This window comes from Equus asinus, chromosome 2 (genome assembly GCF_041296235.1).
Source record: "Equus asinus isolate D_3611 breed Donkey chromosome 2, EquAss-T2T_v2, whole genome shotgun sequence".
NCBI lineage: Eukaryota > Metazoa > Chordata > Mammalia > Perissodactyla > Equidae > Equus > Equus asinus.
Window position 1 is genome coordinate 91,064,597 of NC_091791.1, and position 21,610 is coordinate 91,086,206.

Below are 21,610 nucleotides of genomic sequence, written 5' to 3' on the forward strand. Positions count from 1 at the left end.
TACAAGATGGAGATGATCACTAGTGCTCTTGTGGTTGAAGCGGGTACTTCAGGCCCATTGTTACCCACCATCATCCATCTAGGGATAAGGATCGTTACCTCCACCAGTCTTGGCAGCTTTGTCCTCACAGTCTACCTCCATCTTAAAAGAGATCTTTGTCCATTTTTAAAATTAAGCCCATCTTGGAAAGCAAAATCCTTGGGAGGCACTTTTGAGAACATGGTGCACTCTGCCCAGAGAGTCCCTTCACGACTTGGCTTTGCTGTACAAAGAATCGACCCATATATCTGCGGACCATGAGGTAGAGGTGGTGGGAGATCAAAAGAAGTAGACAACCCCTTTTTTCTTGGAGGATATCACTCTCTTGCATAGAATTTGCATATAAAACAATCAGGGACTGATACATTAATGAGATGCAAGGTAGTTGTGTAGCTCACCACGTAACTTCCCAAGTATTTTTGAGAAGAGAGATGTTAGTGTGAGCTAATGGAGTTTGGAGAGCTTGATGGAGAAATGGAGTGTACTTGTGGCCCTAAAGTATAGGACAGATGCAGATGAGCCTCAAGAAAACAGGAGTGACTTAGTGTGTGCGGTGGAGGTGGGAACACCAGCAAAAGAAAGACGTCAGCTAAAGTTTGCTAGGGGGACAATAAGAGAGTGAAGAAAAACTGCAATTCTTACAGGAATGAGGATGCTTTCTATCTTCTCCAGAAGAGGTTTCGAGGAGTTTTTAGGGTTCGGGAGAGAAATTTGTAAGGTGAACGAGGTAATAAGAGACAACTTAGTGTTGGGTTTTCCTTACAATATTCGAGGTCACAGAGTGTCAACTCTCAACTCCATTTCCTTTGACCAGAACAACTCAAAGGGCAGAGGGGCAGCCCTTGACCCAGGGCAGAACCCAGCATTAAGCTGAGGGCTGCCGTCTGATAAGATGTTTGCCTTTCAGAGAGCTGACTTGGCCATCTCCGCCATCACCATCACCCCGGAGAGGGAGAGCGTTGTGGACTTTAGCAAGCGGTACATGGACTATTCGGTGGGGATCCTAATCAAGAAGCCCGAGGAGAAAATCAGCATCTTCTCTCTTTTTGCTCCTTTTGATTTCGCGGTCTGGGCCTGCATTGCGGCAGCCATCCCTGTTGTTGGCGTGCTGATATTTGTGTTGAACCGGATACAGGCTGTGAGGGCTCAGAATGCCGCCCAGCCCCGACCCTCCACTTCAGCCACCTTGCACAGTGCCATCTGGATCGTCTATGGAGCCTTTGTACAGCAAGGTACCTTCCTGGTTTCTTGATATTGGAATATCCCCAGGGGCCCGGGAGAACTTGTCCATTGGCAAAGCTCTTACTTGCACTTTGCCAAAGTCATTTTAAATGCAATTTTATTTAATCTCTAGGCCAGTACTCATATCGTGCTGCACCCCATTTCTCTCTGAGTAATATCAGATTGAAATTAAATGAAATGACAACAAGGAGCTCAACGTCAATCCTGATTCTTCACTTTAGATAAAATTAGAGTTCTGCTTTGCACTTTCCTCCCCTCCTACATTAGATTGATTGTTATGCACGTGGGGTTGTCAGATGAAACTGTATCTTGCTTAAATTTGAAGTCATAATGGGAAAAAAAAAATCATGACTGTTTTGTAATCATCTACGCGGTACTCCAGCCATTCTTGAGATGCAGTCTCCTATCCCTGAGAAGTCTGAATACCACTTGGGGAGTTAAGGATTATGCGATTTTGACCAGAAACGACAAATTGCAAAGTTCCTAATGTGAGCCTTGGCCTTGTTTGCACCTGGCAAAACATGTGTCACCTTCTGTGAGGTTGTATGAGAAGAGTCAGTGAAAAGCTTTCTTCCGATACCACATAAGGGACTAAGGAGCAATAATTGGCCTCAGAGAGGCAGCTTCTGACCGAAAGTCACATGCAATGATTTCTGAAAATCCTAGGGAAAAAAAGTCATCTAGTGAAGGCTGAATATTAGTAACAGTGATATGGTACATCTTATTTCTGAGGTTTAAAAGAAAGCTAAGGAACCCTCCGGGTAGGAGGTTATTCTGTATTTACAGAATTCCTGAGACTACTCTATGTGAATTTGAAATTGGAAAGGGACCTCACATCAGGTTGCAGCCCAGGAAGTTCTCAGCAGAGAGGTAGAACCTCCTAACTGGCAAATTTTGATATTCAGAACTCTATCTTTGGTGTTTTGACAAACATCACATCACTAAAAGGCCAGTCCTGGCTTTTCCATATTTTGTGGTCCTCCATTTCTTTCCAAGATTGGTGGTCTTAGGATTCTTTCCCAGGATTGTCACAGTCCCTCATAACCAGCTGACAGTCACTTCTCTGTTCCCCAACCCATCACCAGTAGTGGCTCCCTATGCCCAGCTGCAGGGCGGGACATTTACATGGGGAAGAACGTGAGAGCAGAAGCCCGAGACCAATCCATTTTGCTTGCCTCCTGCAGGTGGTGAGTCCTCAGTGAACTCCATGGCCATGCGCATTGTGATGGGCAGCTGGTGGCTCTTCACTCTCATCGTGTGCTCCTCCTACACAGCCAATCTGGCTGCTTTCCTCACAGTGTCCAGGATGGACAACCCCATAAGGTAAGATCCATTCCTCCTTCCAGATCTGGGACCGTTCAGTGCTCAGAGGCTGTAAAGAGTTGATGCAAACCTGTCCGGGCAGGACAGGGCTTAGATCCCTGATCTGAATTTGATGCATGAAGAGCTTCACTCCTGTTGTATTTTATTTCATGCACAATTGAATAAATGTGTAAAGTCATTAATAATATTTCTCTGAACATTTAAATCCTGCTTGTAAGACTAATAAATCAAAAGATTAAAAATTAACAATTGAAATTTCCTCAGACGTTTAAACATTGATTACAAAATTATTTAATCAAAATTTTCTAAACATTTAATTAAAATTAATTAAAACCACAAGTCTAATATATTTTTCTAGTCTTCAAACACTTTAAAATTATTTTTAAAAACGCCAGTTATTACAGTGATTAGAAAACTTATTTCACTGATATTTATAAAATTATTAAAACCAAGGACTACAAGTATTTCTTCACTTTACCAAAATATTAAAAATATGACAAAAAAGAATTAGTTCAACATAGTGAAATATCTTGGAAATGGCTTTGTTTTATGATCAGATTCCCACATACTGAGTAAATTACAGAAGAACTTGGACATAGTGAACATATGCTGGAAATGTGGTTGCTGAAGTGATCAAAGGCACAGATCTATTCTGCCCTTCCTTGGGTACACTGTCGGCTTCAATGTCACCTCTCACTTGATCCCTGATTGTGTTTTTTTGTGTCCCTGCCTTCAGTAATTTCTCCTTTAATTCATCATACTTGCCATCGTCGTATTGATTCGTTTCATCCATAGCGCTAATCAAGTCATCCATACTCGACTAGCCAGCTTCTATGGCTCCCAAATGCCATTTAAAAGAGTTCAGACTCCTTGACTAAGATTCAAAACTCAGTATGATATTATCGGGTGTTTTTTTTTTAGTTGACATTTTTATTGAGATAATCATAGATTCTCATGCAGTTGTGGGAAATAATGCAGAGAGGCCTTCTAATATCCTTTAACCAGTTTCCCCCAATGGTAACATTTTGCAAGACTTTAGTATCATATTATCACAACCAGGATATTGACTTTAATGCAATTGACTGATTCTGCTCAGATTTCTCCTCCTGTACCTGTACTCTTTTCTGTGTGTGTGCGTATGTGTGTGCATTTGGTTCCATACTGTCTTATCCGTGTAGATTGTGTATCCCCATCACAGTAAAGATACTAAATAATTTTATCCTTACAAGGATTCTTTGTGTTGTCCTTTTGTAAGCACACCCACTTCATTCATACTTCTTCCCCTCCAGCCCTGTTCTTAACCTCTGGCAACCAGTAATGTGTTCTCCATTTCTAAAATTTTGCCATTTCAAGTATGTTATATAAGGAATCATACATTTTGGGACTGGCTTTTTAATTCAGCACAGTTCTAGAGATTCATGCAGGTTAGTGTGTGCATTAATAGTTCATTGCTTTCTGTTGCTCAGTAGTATCAGACGTACCACAGTTTGTGTAACGATTCACTCATTGCAGGACATCTGGGTTGTTTCTAGTTTTAGGTAATTATGAATAAAGCCACTATGAATATTTGTGAGTGGGTTTTTATGTGAAGGTAAATTTTCATTTATATGTGATATATATCCAAGAGTGCAATTGCTGGGTCGTGTGGTAATGGCATGCTGAGTTTTATAAGAAACTATCAAACTGTTTTATCCAAAGTGACTACCATTTTACATCACTGCTAGTGAAGTAGGAATGATCCTGTTTCTTTGCATCTTTGCCAGCATTTAATGTTGTCATTGTTTTTATTTTACCATTGTGTTGGGCATAGAGTGATATCTCATTGTAGTTTTAATTTGCATTTCCCTAATGACTCCTTATGATGAACATCTTTTCAAGTGCTCAGTACTATTAATATATCCTCTTTGGTGAAATATCTGTTTATGTATTTTGCTCATTTCCTAATTGAATTGTTTATTACTGTTGAATTTTGACAGTTCTTTATGTATTTTAGATATTGGTTCTTTGCAAGATATGGGGTTTGCAAATATTTTCCCCCACTCTATAGTTTGTCTTTTGAATCTCTTAACAAGGTCTTTCACAGAGAAAAGTTTTTAATTCCTATGTGGTCCAATTTGTAAATCTCTTCTTTTGTGGAGCATGCTTTTGGTGTCAAGTCTAAATCTTTACCTAGCCTTAGACTCTGAATATAATCTCCTATTTTTTCTTCCTATAAGTTTTGTAGTTTTACATGTTACATTTCAGTCCACAATCATTTTTTAGTTAATTTTTGTATAAGGTGTAAGATTTAGGTTGAGTTCTATTTTTTTTTCCCGTCTATGGATATCAAATTACTCTAGCACCATTTATTAAAAAGGCTATTCTTCCTTCATTGAATTGCTTTTGTAATTTGTTAGAAATCAGTTGGGCATATTTGTGTGGGTCTCTTTCTGAGTCCTCTGCTCAGTTCCGTTGGTCTTTGTCTGTCCCTTTGCCAATACCACGCTGTCTTGATTACTGGAGCTACAGAGTAAGCCTGACTTTGGACAGTGATTCCTCCCATTTTATTCTTCTCTATTAAGATTGTTGTACCTATTCTAGGACCTGCACCTTTCTGTACAAATTTTAGAATAAGCTTGTCTATGTCAATAAAAAAACTTTTCTGTGCTTTTGATAGGAATTCCATTAATTATAGTTGTGATTGCATTAAACCAATAGATCATAACTTGCTCAGAATATTTATCATGAATGGGTATTAGATATTATCAAATGCCTTTATTGCATGAGTTGACATGATCATATGCTTTCTCTTCTTTAGCTCGTTAATATTAGAGATGACGTTGATTGTTTTTCCAATGTTGTACACCTTGAATGAATCTCGCTTGGTCACGGTCTATGATTCTTTTCATATATTGTTGGATTCTATTTGCTGATATTCTGGTTGAGGAATTTTGCATCTAAATTCATGAGAAATATTTGTTTCTACTTTTATTTCTTGCGCTGTCTTTCTCTGGTTTTGATATCAGGGTAGCACTGGCCTCATGAAATGATTTAGGAAGACTTCCCTCGTCTTCTTTTTTCTGGAAGAGATTATGAAAAATTGGTGTTAATTCATGTTTAAATGTTTGGTGTAATTCTCCGGGGAAACCATCTAGACCTAGAGATTTCATAATTTGGAGATTTTAAATTATGAATTATTTTCTTCACAGTTCTAGGGCAATTCATATTGTCTGTTTCATCTTCAAGACTAGTTGGTTTATATGGTTGTTCCTGTTTTCCATTTACTTGCTGATCTCTCTAGTTGTTTTATCAGTTATTGAAAGTGGGATATTGAAGTCTCCACCTTTTTTTTGAGGAAGTGTCCATTTCTCCCTTCGATCAATTTGCTTCATATATTTTGGAGCTTTATTGTTATGTGTACATATGTTTATGCTTGTAATTGTTATATATTCTTAGTGAATGACCCTTTTATCATTATATAATGTCCTTGTTTGTCTCTCATAAAAATTTTTGTCTTAAAGTCTACTTTATCTGATATTAGTATAACCATTCCAGTTCTCTTTTGGTTATTGTTTGCACAGAATATTTTTTTCATCCTTTCAATCTTTCATCCATTCACACTTTCAATCTATTTGTCTTTGAATCTAAAGTGAGTCCCATCTACATAGCATACAATTAGATTATGTTTTTTAATCCATTCTACCAAGGTCTAGATTTTAATTGGAGAGTTTAATCTATATTTATTTATTATAGTTAGTGATAAGGAAGAACTCACTTCTGCCATTTTGTTATATTTGTTTTCTATATGTCTTTCATCTTTTTTGTTCCTTATTTCCTTTATTGTTGCCCTTTTTGGGGTTATGTAGATATATTTTGCATTCCATTTTAATTCCCTTGTGGTTTCTTTTACTATGTATTTTTTGAGTTATATTCTTAGTGGTTGCCCTAGGCATCACAATGAATATCTTAATTTATAATAATTTTCTTTGGATTAATGCCAACTTTAATAGTATACAAAACTTTGCTCCTATATCACTCTATTCCACTCCATCTCTGCCCTAACAACTCCCTTTTGAAGCTGTCTGATTTCTTCCTTTTTAGGAGGTAATTAAAACATTTTTCATCCAATTTGTTCAATGGATAGTCTTCTATATTTAGTTTTTAAATTGTTATTTTTATGATTTTTTTACTTATTGAATAGACTTCACAATTTGTTTAAAAACAACTATCTAGATATTAGAATATATTATTAAAATATATGTTTATTGTTTTTTAATTTTAATTTTTAAAATTGTGGTAAAATATACTAACATAAATTTTATCATTTTAATCATTTTTAAGTATACAGTTGTGTCATTAAGTATATTTACATTGTTCTGCAAACATCACCACCATCCACCTATAGAATATTTCATCTTGCAAAACTGAAAGTTTATACAATACTCCCCATTCCTCACTTCTCCAGACCCTGGAAACCACCATTCTATTTTCTGTCTCTATGAATTTGACTACTTAGCATATCATCAAGTTTCACCATGTTGTAGCATGTGTCAGAATTTCCTCCCTGTATAAGGCTGAGTAGCATTTCATTGTATGCATATACCACATTTTGTTTATTCATTCATCTGTCAAGGAACACTGGGTTGCTTCCATCTTTTGGCTATTATTTAATAATGCTGCTATAAACATGTGTGTACAAATATCTGTTCAAGCCCTTGCTTTCGATACTTTTGGGCGTATATCCAGGAGCGGCCTTCTGAATTATATGGTAATTCTATGTTTAATTTTCTTGAGGAAGTACCCTTATTATATTCCACAGCTGCTGCACCATTTCACATTCCCACCAGCAATGCACAAGGATTCCAGTTTCTTCAGATTCTTGCCAACCCTTGTTTTCCACTTTGTTTTTGTTTCCATAATAGTTATCTTAATGGGTATGAAGTGGTATCTCATTTTGGTGTTGATTTTCGGTTCCCTAACGATTAGTGATTTTGAGCATCTTTTCGGGTGTTTATTGGCCATTTGTGTTCTTTAGAGAAATGTCTATTCAAGTCCTTTGCTCATTTTACATTTTTTGTTGTTGTTATTGAATTGTAGGACATTTTTATACATTTTGGATATTAATTCCCTATCAGATATATTATTTGCAAATATTTTCTCCCATTCCATGGGTTGCTTTTTTATTCTGTTGATAGTGTCCTTGGATGCAGATAAGTTTTAATTTTGATGAAGTCCAAATTTTGTTGTTGTTGTTGTTTTTGCCTTTACTTTTCCTGTCATATCTAAGAAATCATTGCCAAATCCAATGTCACGAAAATTTCCCAGTAAGTTTTCTTCTAAGAGTTTTATAGTTTTAGGTCTTATATTTAGATCTTTGATCCATCTTGAATTAATTTTTGTACATGGTGTAAGGTAAGGGTCCTACTTAATTCTTTTGCGTGAAGATATCTAGTTTTCCCAACACCATTTGTTAAAAAGACTGTCCTTTCCTCATTGCATACTCTTGACACCCTTGTTGAAAATCATTTGGCCATATGTGGGATAGTATTTCTGGGCTCTCTATTCTATTCCCCTTGTCTGGATGTCTGTCTTCATGCCAGTACCACACTGTTTTGACTACTGTGGCTCTGTAGGACATTTTGAATTCAGGAAATTTGAGATCTCCAAATTTGTTCTTTTTCAGGATTATTTTGGCTATTTGGGGTCCCTTGAGATTCCATATGAGTTTTAGGATGGATTGTTCTGTTTCTTCAAAAACCATCATTGGAATTTTGGTAGAGATGGTATTGAATTTGTAGATTGCTTTAGGTAGTAGTGACATCTTTACAATATTGTCTTCCAATCCATGAACAGAGGATGTCTTTCCATTTATTTGTGTCTTTAATTTCTTTCAGGAACTGGAATTGTTTTCGCAATTTCTCCTTCAGGTTGTTATTCTTAATGTGTAGAAATGCAACTAATTTTTCTGCATTGATTTTGTATCCTGCAGCTTTGCTTAATTCACTTACTAGTTCTAATATGGGTGTGTGTGTGCACGTGCGTGTGTGCACATGTCTAATTTTAAGGTTTTCTGCATATAAGGGTATGTTGTCTGACAACACAGATACTTTTAATTTTTCCTTTCCAACTTATATATCTTTTATTTCTTTTTGTTGCCTAGTTGTCTGGCTGTGACTTCCAGTACTAGGTTGAATAGAAGCAGTGGAAGTGGGCATTCTTTTCTTGTTCCTGATCTTACAGGAAAGGCTTTTAGTCTTTCACCATTGGGTGAAAGCTTTGGGTTTCTCATATATGGCCTTTATTATATTAAGCTAATTTTCTTTTCTTCCTAGCATGCTGAGTGTTTTTATCATGAAGGGGTGTTGAATTTTGTCAAATGCTTTACCTGTATTGAGATGATGGTGTGGCTTTTTTCTTCATTCTGTTAATGTAGTGCATTACATTGATGGATTTTTGTATGTTGAACCATTCTTGTGTTCCAGGAATAAATCCTGCTTAGTCATGGGGCATAATCCTTTTAATATGCTGTTGAATTCAGTTTTCTGGCATTTGTTGAGGATTTTTGCATCAATATTCCTCAGGAACATTGGCCTGCACTTTTCTTTTCTTATAGTCTTTTTTGGGCTTTGGTATCAGGGTGATGCTAGCCTCGTAGAATGAGTTAGGAAGTGTTCCCTCCTCTTGAATTCTTTTGCTAAGAGTTTGAGGAGGATTGCTATTCATTCTTTTTTAAATATTTGGCAGAGTTCTGCAGTGAAGCTGTCTGGTCCTGGACTTTTCTTTGTTAGGAGGTCTTTAATCACTAATTCAATCTCCTTACTAGTTATAGGTCTCTTCAGGTTTTCTATTTGTTCAAGATTCAGTCTTAGCATGTTGTGTGTTTCTAGGAATTTGTCCATTTCATTTACATAATCCAATTTTTTGCATACAACTGACAAATATTATAATATAAATATATTTGATTTTACTTTTATCATGTCTACTGATGCATTCTAAATTGTTTTCGTGATGTTTAACATTCTATTACCATTATTATTATTATGGTTCCCCACTATCACCATTGGAAGTTAAACATCCTCTTTTAACCTCCAGTAGTTTCCTTTAGGCTGAGATATACATCCACTACTATTTCTCTTTCAGAATCAAGAGTAAAACCATATATTCACATATCTCTCCCTAAGTAAGATGGTACTAGAATATCTTTTTATCCTCCTTTCCTTCCACTTATGCAACCATTTTGTGTTGATAAAACGTGAGATTTTAGACTTAGTGTACTATGGTTCTTTATTTTCTTCTTCTTTTTAAAGATATTTTATTTTTTCTCTAAGATATATATTTGGCATTTTCATTCTTTTGTTTTATCTCATCCATATTTATAGTCATTATTTGGACTGAATTCTATGTTCCGGTGGTTTCAATGTTTGTTGATTGTCTCTTTATTCTATGACAACCATTGTTTATTTATTTATTTTAATGAGTTTTTGTTCAACTAGAGCAGCTCTTTGAGCAATGTACCTAACAAGAGTTGTGTATTTTCTGAGAGCATATCTGAGAATCTTTTTCTGTTGCATTCACACATGAATTAAAACTTATCTGGGTATAATATTCTTGTTTCACATGTTTTCTCCTTAATAGTCTATAGAATTTGCCCCATTGCCTGAATTCTATAGAATTGGCTCCTTTGCTCTTCCTGTATGTAATCCTTTAGAGAAGCCCCATTCACCTCCTCTTCGTCCTCTCCTCTTTCCTTTCCTCTCTTCCCTTCTTATTCTTTCTTCCCTCTTTTTCTCCCTCTCTGTCTTCTCCCTCCTCACCTCCCTCTTCCCCTTCTCTTCCCCTCTTCCTCCTCTCTCCCCCATTCTTCTTCTCATCCTTCGTGTTCTTCCTTCTCCTTTAATCCTTCCTCCTCCTTCTCCCTCCCATTCCTCTGTCTTCACCTCCTCCCTTTCCTTGTCACTTTCCTCTCCCCTTTCTCCTCCTTCTTCTCCTCCCCTTCTTCTTTCTCCTCCCCACTGTTCTTCCTTCTTCCTTCTCCTCCATGTCTTCCTTGTCCTCATTTTCCACTTTTTTCTTGTCTGCCCTCTTGTCATCCTCCTCCTCCTCTCATTCTCTTTCACTTCTCCCTCCTTCTGATCCTTTTTCTCCTTCTTTTTCTATTATCTTTCTCCCCTTCTTATTTTCCTTTTCTCCTCCACCACTCCTCCTTTCTTATGCTTTCTTCTTTGTAACTAAGTTTAATAATAGCTTTGAATTAAAAAACTGCCATCAATATTTAATAAGGAGTTGACCTATATGTCATTAATTATGACTAGAATTCTCCTTTTTACATGCAAAAAGAAACTTGCACTTTAGCTCAATAATTTTGTCATCTATTAGGTATTTCCTCTTCTATTAAATCTTTCCTATTTATCTTTGTCTTGTTTCCAGGAACATTAACTTTTCACGTGTTGGTGCTATGAGTCCTCCATTTCTGTTGCACTCTCTTTGATTATTTTTAATTTATTATCCTTTTCCTTTTCATTCTAGGAGAGTCTCTCGCATTTCTGATTAGATTTTCTCCAGTGTTCATAGACTTTTCAACAATGTTAATGAATGTATAAATTCTACCTGTATGCTTTTATTTCTCTTTCATTCTTTCTTCCTCCCACTCTGTTAGTACTTTTTTATTTCTCAGTCACTCTTTTTGGATTTTATTTTAATTTTTTTTTATAAAGAGTCCTTCCTATAGTGAATTATACCTACAGAAAAACAAATATTCTTAAAATTTTACTTTATTTTTGAACAATATGTTTTTAGTATCTTTAATGAGATATAATATAAATGTATCTATACATCATTTCTTTCATGCTGAATCTTTTCTTTATGCCCCCATGTTGTGGTTTTTTGCTGTTTAGTTTGCTCTTGCTAGATTCTGGAGAACCCTTCCATAGACAAATAGATAGAGTCTCCTTGGATCTCCTAATAGTACACCTGGCTGCAAGTAGAATCGTCCTCTCAGATTCTAACCTGGCTTGTAAGTGGAGGTGAGGACTGTCATATAAATTCCCATTACCAGTCCTGGGCCTTAGTGGGAAATTTTCCCTTTTGAATTTTTGCCCTACTGATAAAGTTTCTGTTTCTAGAATTCTGATTGATCCAGCACCTACAACAGTAAGAAAAGCCACAGTGTATCTTGTTTTTTAACCTCCTTTCTGGCCTTGCTATTCTCCATGTCAGAGACAAACACCAGTAAACTGAGGTTTTTGCATGCTGTACCCTGCAGAGCCCAGAGGAATCCAGGGGCCTTCCTTTGTTGAACTGTTTGTCTATGTAGATAGAAAAGGAAATCCACTGAGATGATGCACTTTCAAAGCAAAATGAATCCATGTCTCCTATTGCTGTCTCCCACTAATTTCTGCCTTCTCCTCAAAATATTTGGTAAGTTGGTAGCATCCTTCCCTAGGTTCATGATACATGATTCTCTATAGTTTAAAACAATTACCTGGTAATTTCAGTAGGTATCTGGAAGGCTGAATGATGGATATCTGTCTTCTCTTTATCAATCTATCTTTCTTATTCATCCAAATGATCTTCAACCTATACATTTCAAGCTAATGTAAAACCATTCAATAATGATGGCAGTTCCCATTATAAATGTTCATACTTACCATCCATATAAATGTCCTAGTCTTTGGAACCTATAGATTTATTTAAAACACATAGAAAAGTCTGGTATCCAAGACAGACTGAAATTTTCTGGAGAACAAGAGACGTACTTAGCAATTAGCTTAAGCAATTTTTACCTTTCTCATTTGGAGTGGGTATGAGGTACATTCAGGGAGGAGGGCCTATCTCACTTACAGTTCACTGAAAATGTCTCAAAATGTTGTAATTACTTTCATCTCCATTACTATTACGAATAGATCTTCCCCTGTTATCATGATGAAAGCAGAGTCATTTGAAAAAGGTGGCATCAGCAGGTGGTTTGGCACTGCAGGCATCATTGCCCTGTATTGAGGAAATGCTTTGGCTAAAAATCCTAGGTGAGGGGCTGGCCCAGTGGCATAGCAGTTAAGTTCGCGTGCTCTGCTTTGGCGGCCCGAAGTTTGTGGATTTGGATCCCTGGCGTGGACCTACATACCACTCATTAAGCCATGCTGTGGCGGTGTCCCACAAACAAAATAGAGGAGGATTGGCACAGATTTTAGTTCAGGGCCAATCTTCCTCACCAAAAGAAAATAAAAAAGAAAAATCCTAGATGAGTAACACCCTATGTTCCGAGGCATCACATTTGGCCTAGTGGCACCTTTTGGAGGGCAGAAGCACAGTGCCACAACTGGGAGAGATACCAGAGTGTAGTTGTAATGAGCATAGACACTGAAGCTTGATTGCTGGGTTTCAGATCCTCTCTCTCCCACTTACTGGGTGTGTGATCTTGAGAAAATTACCTAATCTCTCTGTACTTTACTTTTCTCATCTGTACATAGGGGTAAGAATAGCATCTATCTCATAGGGCTATTGGAGGAGATTAACCAACACGTGTTAGAGTTTAGAACATTACCTGGCCTGTAGAAAGGACCATATAAGGATAGATACTATTGTTGTTTTGACAAGGACCTTGCTACTCCAAGAAATAGCTCTGAGGTTTGGAGTCCTGGATTGAGGAAAAAGCAGCCTGACTAGGAGCTGTGGGAGAGAAGATGACAGTCTAGGAAGTAGGCAGCTCTGTTGTGGTATTGCCACCAGCTCGCTGGATGACATTAGTCACTTGACCTTTCTGATTCTTAGTTTCTATATCTGTAAAATGAGGAGGTTGGTGTAATTGGCCTAGTCATGGCATTTAAGATGATGTTTCTCTGTTTATTGAATTTGGAAATATCAAATTTGTAAATTAAAGTGAACAAATGCTTCCTACAGATAAATTCTTGTGTTCAGCTAGGGAAGGATAAGCAATCCATAATAAGAGCTTTGTCTTCTGCCCGCACACCTACAGAATTTCAGAGGGGAAAATAAAAAGACTGAGCTCACGGGCAGTCTGCTTATCCCCAGGCAGTTTTCCTACCAATCTTTTCTTTACCAATCAAGGTAGAGAAATAGCCTTTAGTAACACAAAACTTGCTATAAACTTTTGATTTTAAATATTGTATCATTATTTGCAGTCTTAGGATAAACTGAAAATCTAGGTGCCCTTGGGTTTGGTGGTGAATGCTTAGATACAACACCAAAAGCGTAATTACTAAAGGAAAAAATTGGTAAATTGGGCTTCATTAAAATGAAAAACTTCTGTGACAAAGACGCTATTAAGAGAATGAGAAGACAAGTCACAGATTGGGAGAAAAGCTTTGCAAAATACATATCAAATAAAGGATTAATATCTAAAATATACAAAGAACTCTTAAAATTAAACAGTAAGAAAATGACCCATTTTAAAAATGGGCAAAAGATCTGAACATACGTGTCACCAGAGAAGATATACATATGGTAAACAACCATATGCAAAGATGATTAATATTGTATGTCGTTAGGGAATTGAAAAATAAAACAACGTTAAGATACCATGACACACCCTCTAGAATGGCCACAGTGCAAAACACTGACACCACCAAATGCTTAGGAAGTGGAGCAACAAGAACTCTCATTGCCAGTGGGAATTCAAAAAGATATGGCCACTTTAGAAGAAAGTTGACAGGTTCTTACAAAACTAAACATACTCGTACCATATGATCCAGAAGTCACATTCTGTAGTGTTTACCCAAATGAATTGAAACCACATATTCACACAAAAACCTGCATAAGAGTTTTTATAGCAGCTTTACTTGCAATTGCCATAACGTGGAAGCAACCAAGATATCCTTAAAGAGGTGAATGGACAAATAAACTAGATTGCATCCGGGCAATGGAATTTTACTCAGTGCTAAAAAGAAATAACAACTATCGAGCCATGAAAAGACATGGAGGAACCTTAAATACAAATCAACAAATAAAAGGTTTATGATAGATCAATAAATAAATATTTAGATGTATTTCTAAATTATTTATATAAATATGTATATAGAGAGAGAGAGAAAAGGAGGATATATATGGGTTTTCCTAAGACCTATGTCAGTTTTAAGATATATTTGTGGATAAAATGGGGAAAATTATGAATTGGGCAGGACTAGTTATCAATGAGGCCAAATAAAGCCAACTTACCAATTTTTTCTTTTATTGATCATGCCATTGGTATTATATCTAAGAAGTCACAGCCAAACCTGAGATGGATCACTTGCTCTTTGCTGACTGAACTTAAAGCCTGTTTACACATGGATCATTGTCAATTTGGATGTAAGGATTCTAATTTTTAAATTAATATGTAGATAAGGACATTGAAGAGGAATTATAAACAGTTGGGTATGACCTGAATTTACCTCACGAGCTTGTTTTTTCTTTGGCAGCATCATGTTTTAAATATTTAAATTTGAATGACTTTGGTGGTGCTAGCACTCTTCAGGTTGCCTCTGGTCCCTCTATCCTCTGTTTTATTACTAAACGTGCTGGCTTCACACTCTCACGTACCCACCTTCCACCATCAAGTCACTGAAGTTGGTAACCTGTGGCGTAGAAGACCTGAATGACTCTTTGCGAGTTAGCGAGACCTATACATCCTTGCCATTCAAAGCGTGGCACACAGAGCAGCATTGCTGTCATAAATTAGAACTTCAAGCCTCATCTCAGATCTTCTGGATCAAAATTTGTATCTAACTAGGTCTCCAACTGATTTTTACTCATATGAAAGTTTGGAAAGCACTGCCTTTGATTGGAAAAAATGATCTATAAAGTTCTAGTAGCCTGAAGGGATTGGCTGCATCTAACAAATGCATTTAAACAGAGCTATGGATCAGTCCCTGCCTTTGGGGCACCACAGGCTGGTGTGTAGCTCTGTTAAGACGCATTTGTTAGATGCAGCCATTAATATGGTGCATATTAATGGTACTGATGAAAAATAATATGGACTTTCTCTACACGCTACAATGGAATAACAGATATCTGATTAGACCTCCCATCATTAACAACATAAAACTGGAAGAAATATGCTGTCTACAAGCATTGTAAGCAGAAAGTTACAGGTGGATTGAGAAGGAAGGTAAAAGATATACCATGCAGACATAAGCATAAGAAAGCTGATGAGGAGCTCCCAATATGAGACAAAGTGGGCTTTATGCTGTAGAGTATTACAAGGGATAAAGAGGGACATTACATAATGATAAAAGGAGCAATTGCACCACAAAGACAATTCTAAATATCTATGCACCTAATGAAGCATCAAAGTTTATGAGTTAAAATTTGACAAACCTAATGGGTGAAATAGAAAAATCTAAAATAATCCAAATATTAACTACATTCTCTTAGAAATTGACATAAGAAGTAAACAAAAGACCAGTAAGCCTATAGAAGATCTAAACAACACTATCAACCGACTTGACATGATTGACATTTATAGAACACAACACCCAACAATTGCAGAATACACATTCTTTTCAGTATGCATGGAGCAGCCACCAAGGCAGCTCATTCATTGGGCCATAGAGTCAAATCTCAATAAATTTCAAAAGAGTAAATTCTTCCAAAGTATGTTCTGTCACTGTAATTACATTAAATTAAAAGCCAATAAAAATAAACAATCTAGAAAATCCCTAGTGAATTTTAAATATCATAATTCTAAACCTATGGGTCAAAGAAAGAAATCACAAAAGAAAGGTAAAAAAAATTTCTAAGTGATAATAAAAACACAGCACATCAAAGTTTATGGAATCAGCTAAAATCGTGCTTACAGGAAAGTTTACAGCTTCAAATGCCTATATAAGAAACAAAAAATTCTTAAACTCAAGATTCTTAGTTTCCCCCTTTAAAAGATAGAAAAATAAGAAAAAGCTAAACTCAAAGTTATTTTTAAATAAAGAACTAGAATATGTATAATAGCATAGAAAATTAGCAAAGTCAAAAGTTGGTTGTTTGATAAGTTTAATAAAATTGATAAACCCCAAGCAAGACTAATCAAGAAAAATAGGTGAGAGAAAACTGAAATTATCAATCTCAGGAATGAGTATGGGGGTTTCATTACAGATCTTTTAGACATTAGAAGGATAATAAGACAATATTATGAACAACTTTCTGCCAACAAATTCAACAACTTAGATGAAATGGATAAATTTATTTAAAAACACAAGTTATAAAAACTGAATAAAAAAGAGAAAATCTGGATATAAATCTGTTAAAGATATTGGATTTGTAAGCCTCACCACAAATGAAATTCCAGGCCCAGATGGCTTCACTGGTGAATTCTCTCCAACGTTCAAAGAGATAGCAGTCATTGTAAACTCTTTCAGAAAACAGAGGAGGAGAAAATGTTTTTTAATTCATTTAATGAGACTGGCATAAATCTGATACTAAAAGCCAAAAAAGACATTAGAAGAAAAGAATGTTACTGGTTAATATCTTTCATGAACTTAACTTTTAACATCCTCAACGTAATAGTAGCAGATAGAATCCAGCCATCTATAAAAAGGATAATACATCATATTCAAGTGGAGTTTTATCCACTTGGTTACAGCACCCATTCATGATTCTAAGATAAATAAATAACAGGCACAGACAGAGAACTGACTACTAACAATATACTTAATGATGACATCTTGACTGCTTTTCCCCCAACATTGTATTGCAGGTCCTTGCCTGACCAACAAGCAATAAAAGAAATAAAACGTGTACAGACTTGAAAGGGAGAAGTAACATTGTCTTTATTTTCTGATGATGTGATGGTCTTTGGAGAAAATCCTAACAATCTTTTAATAAAATTAAATCTAGTAAATAAATCTTCATAGGTTGCAGGAAACAAAGTCACTATACAAAAATGAGTTGTATTTTCACATACTAATAACCAACAACTTGAAAACAAAATAAAAAAATAACAATAACAACAAAAGCATAAAATTCTTAGGAACGTATTTTTTAAAGATGTGTAAGAATTATACCCTTAGGGGAAAACTTAGTGGAAAAGGTTGCCAAGAGAAGCTAAAGAGGATTTAAATAAATGGAGAGATATCCAATATTCATGGATTGGAATCCTTTATATTGTTAAGATGGTAAATCTTCGTAACTGAAATATAAATTCAATGCAATCCCCATCAAAATCTTAGAAGACTTTTTTAAAAGTAGAACTGGAAAAACTTGTTCCAGGAAAATTATCTATAAATGCAAAGGATTTAGAATGGGGAAAAGAATTTTGAAAAATGAAGAACAAAGTTGAAAGTTCAGCACTGCTTGATTTCATGACTTTCTACAAAGCTGTTGGGGCATTCTTCATGCCCTCTGTGTGTCTAACTTTATCTTATTTCTCAATGCTCTTGATTCCCAGGCTTCTCTGTGTTCCTCAAAGATCACAGGTAGTTTCATGCTCTGTGGCCTTCACTCAAGCTAGTCCATATTTTTGGAACAGTCTTCTCTCCTTTTTCCCTAGCCAACGCTGACTCATCCTTCAAGTTTCTGCTCACATGTCACCTCTTCACAGTAGCCTTCCTGGATACACCTGAGTTTAAATCACCCTTTTCTATTTTTCTCTTTCATAGACTCCAGTACTTTTCTTTCTTAGCAATTATCACATTGTGTAACTATTCATTTTTGTGTTTACTTTTTGTTTAATATGCATCCATCCTTCTAGATAATAAACTCTATGGTTCTGGGGACTGAGTTTGTTTGCCCCCCATTGTGTAACAATTCTTAGCACAATGACTGACACAGCTCAGCTGCCATAACAAAAGACCATACCCTGGGTGGCTTAAACAACAGGAATTTATTTCTCACAGTTCTGGGGGCTAGGTGCTGGCAGATTTGGTTCCTGGTGAGACCCTTCTTCCTGGCTCGCAGATGCTCACCTTCTCTCTGCTGTGTCTTCATGTGGTGGAGAGAGAGGGAGCGCTGGTCTCTCTTCCTATTATTAACTCACTAATCCCATCCTGGGGGCCCCACTCTCACGACCTCATCTGAACCTAATTACCTCCCAAAGGCACCCCCTCCCAATACCATCACATTGGGAGTGAGGACTTCAGCATGTCAATTTGGGGGGACACAGCCATTCAGTGTGTATACCCAATATGTATGTTAAGTGGACGAATTAATTATTGAAGGCAGATTTGTTCTTCTTGGTCCATATGTAGAAAATTAAGAACTTTTGGCAGGACAATTCAAGATACAGGGTTTAGCTTAGAAAAGTAAAGGTCTTTTCTTGGCGTCAGACCTGTCTGAAGTTGAGTGAACACCCTCGGGAGGTGACCAATTGCATGTCCCCAGAAGTCTGCAATAGGTGGGAATCATGACTGTCACTCCTAAACTCTGAAGTCACGTCTGCTGTGTTTCCTGTTCTTTGGGTCACACTCCATTTATAGCTCTGTATGCATGGAAGGAGTTGACTTTCTTGTTTTGTTGCTTTGGTTTTTTTCTCTGTTTGTTTTTATCTTGAGGGCAAATACTTATGTTGGGTATACCATCGATCTCCTGCTGGGCAAAGTGGTAGCAGGACACCGTTTCCTAAAGGTAAAATTGGAGATTTTCCACGTCTTTTGATTTTTTCATCCTTTTTATTCCTCTCTTGCTCCTGTATTCATGGGTCCATTAGAATCACATGAAATGCAGTTTGCAGTCTGTGTACTGTTTCACATTTGAACCATGAGATTCATGAGTTGAAAAGCTCCAGATTTTATAACTGTGATAAGTCATCCATATACACAAACTGGCCATAGAATTTGTATTCCTGCTCAGGCTTGTGAATGTACAATACATTAGCAAAAATTACATAATTCAAGAGAGCTGTGTTCACAAGGGGCAGACATATTGAGCAACTCCTGTGATGGACTGCATGCCCGCTTCTCTCCTGTCCCATCTAGAGCTATAGCATCTGTTTGTGATAAAAATATCGAAGGCCTGGAGTCCAGCCCTCAGAAGCAGATGCTGGGTTCCTAACGAAGTGTGGAGACAGGGCTTCCACAGGCCTCCTCTGTGGACTGGTCCAGAAGATGACCCTCCTCTACCGCTAGCCTAAAGTGACATGCCCAAGGTGCCAGAAGACCTCAAATTGGTATTTCTCCCACCTCTTTTTTTTTTTTTTTTTAATAATAGGCTATTTTCTTGAATGGTTTTAGGTTTACAGGAAAGTTGAGTGAAAAGTGCGGAGAGCTCCCATGTAAATTTCCTACCAAATTTCTCCTATTATCAACATTTTACATCAGTGTGGTACATTTGATGAGCCAACATTGATATATATTATTCTTAACTACAGGTCATAGTTTACTTAGAGCTCATTCGTTGTGTTGTATATTACATAGATTTTGATAAATGTGTAATAACATGTATCCACCATTACAGCAGCGTACAAGAGAGTTTCACTGTACTGAAAATTCCCTGTGTTCCACCTGTTCATCCCACCGTCTCTTTCCTCGAATATTAATTTTAACTAAGCAGAAACTGAGATCACTCAAAACACCTATCAGTTCCACACTCTCCAGAACTATTCTGTCAATAGATTAAATCCATTTTACCTCCTAAATCTCTCTAACATCTGTCATTTCTATATTCTGTCTGCCATATCCAGTCCCAATGACCATTTAGTTTATTACAACACTCTTCTGACTTCCATTTTTCTCTCCTCTTTCACACCTCTCTCCATATTGCCAACAGAAACATCTTTGTAAAATAAATTCTAATCAAGTTAGTCCCTTGCTTTTAAATCATCAGTGGTTCCCCATATCTTTCAGGTTAAAATTCAGCTTCCTTAGCACAGCATCTTCACCTGACCTTGGCCACCTTCCCAGCTTTAATTTTATAACTATGTGTATGTTCTTTTCTGCCTCAAATTGCTAAGCCTTGGTGGGCATCTAGATGTACTTCCTGTACCTAGCTAGTTTAAGAGTTGAATTTTTCAAGATACAGTTTTTTTTTTTTTACTACCTACTTTTTTTTTTTTTTTTTTAAAGATTGGCACCTGGGCTAACATCTGTTGTCAATCATCTTTTTTTTTAAAGATTTTTAAAATTCTTTTCCTTTTTCTCCCCAAAGCCCCCCAGTACATAGTTGTATATTCTTTGTTGTGGGTCCCTCTGGTTGTGGCATGTGGGATGCTGCCTCAGCGTGGTTTGATGAGCAGTGCCATGTCCGTGCCCAAGATTAGAACCAACGAAACACTGTGCCACCTGCAGTGGAGCGCGCGAACTTAACCACTCGGCCATGGGGCCAGCCCCCAGTGATCTTTTTTTTTTTTCTTTTTTTCCTCTTCTTCTTCTCCCCAAAGTCCCCCAGTACATAGTTGTACATTCTAGCTGAGGGTACCTCCAGTTGTGGCATGTGGGACACTGCCTCAGCATGGCTTGATCAGCGGTGCCATGTCCGCGCCTAGGATGGGAACCCACAAAACCTTGGGCCGCTGAAGCAGAGAGCATGAACTTAACCACTTGGCCATGGGGCCAGCCCCTCAAGATGCAGTTTTGTTTTCTTTTGTTTTGTTTTTATCTTGTATGGTTCTCTTTCTCTTATTATTTTCTATGGCAGCTTCTATATATAATGTCTCAAGTAGAATTTTAACTGTTTATTTATTTGTTCTCTTTGTATTTCTATCATCAGACTTATTAATTTGAGTTATTACTGTTCGTTTATAAGTTATCTCCTTCATTAGACCATGAGCTCTTTGAGGGTAGATACTGTGTCACATTCATATTAGAATTCTCCAAGGTAACCAAAAGACTTGTCACTTAGCTAAAACTTAGTAGGGGTTGGGTAAATGCATGAATGAATGGATAAGGGAACTCGACAGACTCAGGAACCTTGAGTTAGTAGGAAAATAAATAATAATAAATAAATAATAATAAAAATGAGTGTTGAAAGCTGGAGGGAGAAATGGATGGATGGATATAGAGAGAAAAGAGTGTAAATGGAGCTGCCGGTGAAGCCAGGGAGAATAACATCTGATGCTGAGAACCAGTTCCCTCATTGTGTTTATACAGTGTGATGTGGACCATTTGGG

At 36.8% G+C, this 21,610-nt stretch overlaps 1 protein-coding gene across 2 annotated transcripts in view; it reads left to right on the forward strand.

Annotated features, from left to right (window-relative positions):
- Positions 1 to 21,610, forward strand: part of GRID1 (glutamate ionotropic receptor delta type subunit 1) — a 677,925-nt gene that overhangs the window by 568,731 nt on the left and 87,584 nt on the right. For both annotated transcript variants that reach the window (XM_044759934.2, XM_044759928.2), the window contains exons 11-12: positions 947 to 1,271; positions 2,466 to 2,604. In XM_044759934.2, the coding sequence (XP_044615869.1) occupies positions 947 to 1,271; positions 2,466 to 2,604 (464 nt within the window). The remainder of the gene's footprint in view (positions 1 to 946; positions 1,272 to 2,465; positions 2,605 to 21,610) is intronic.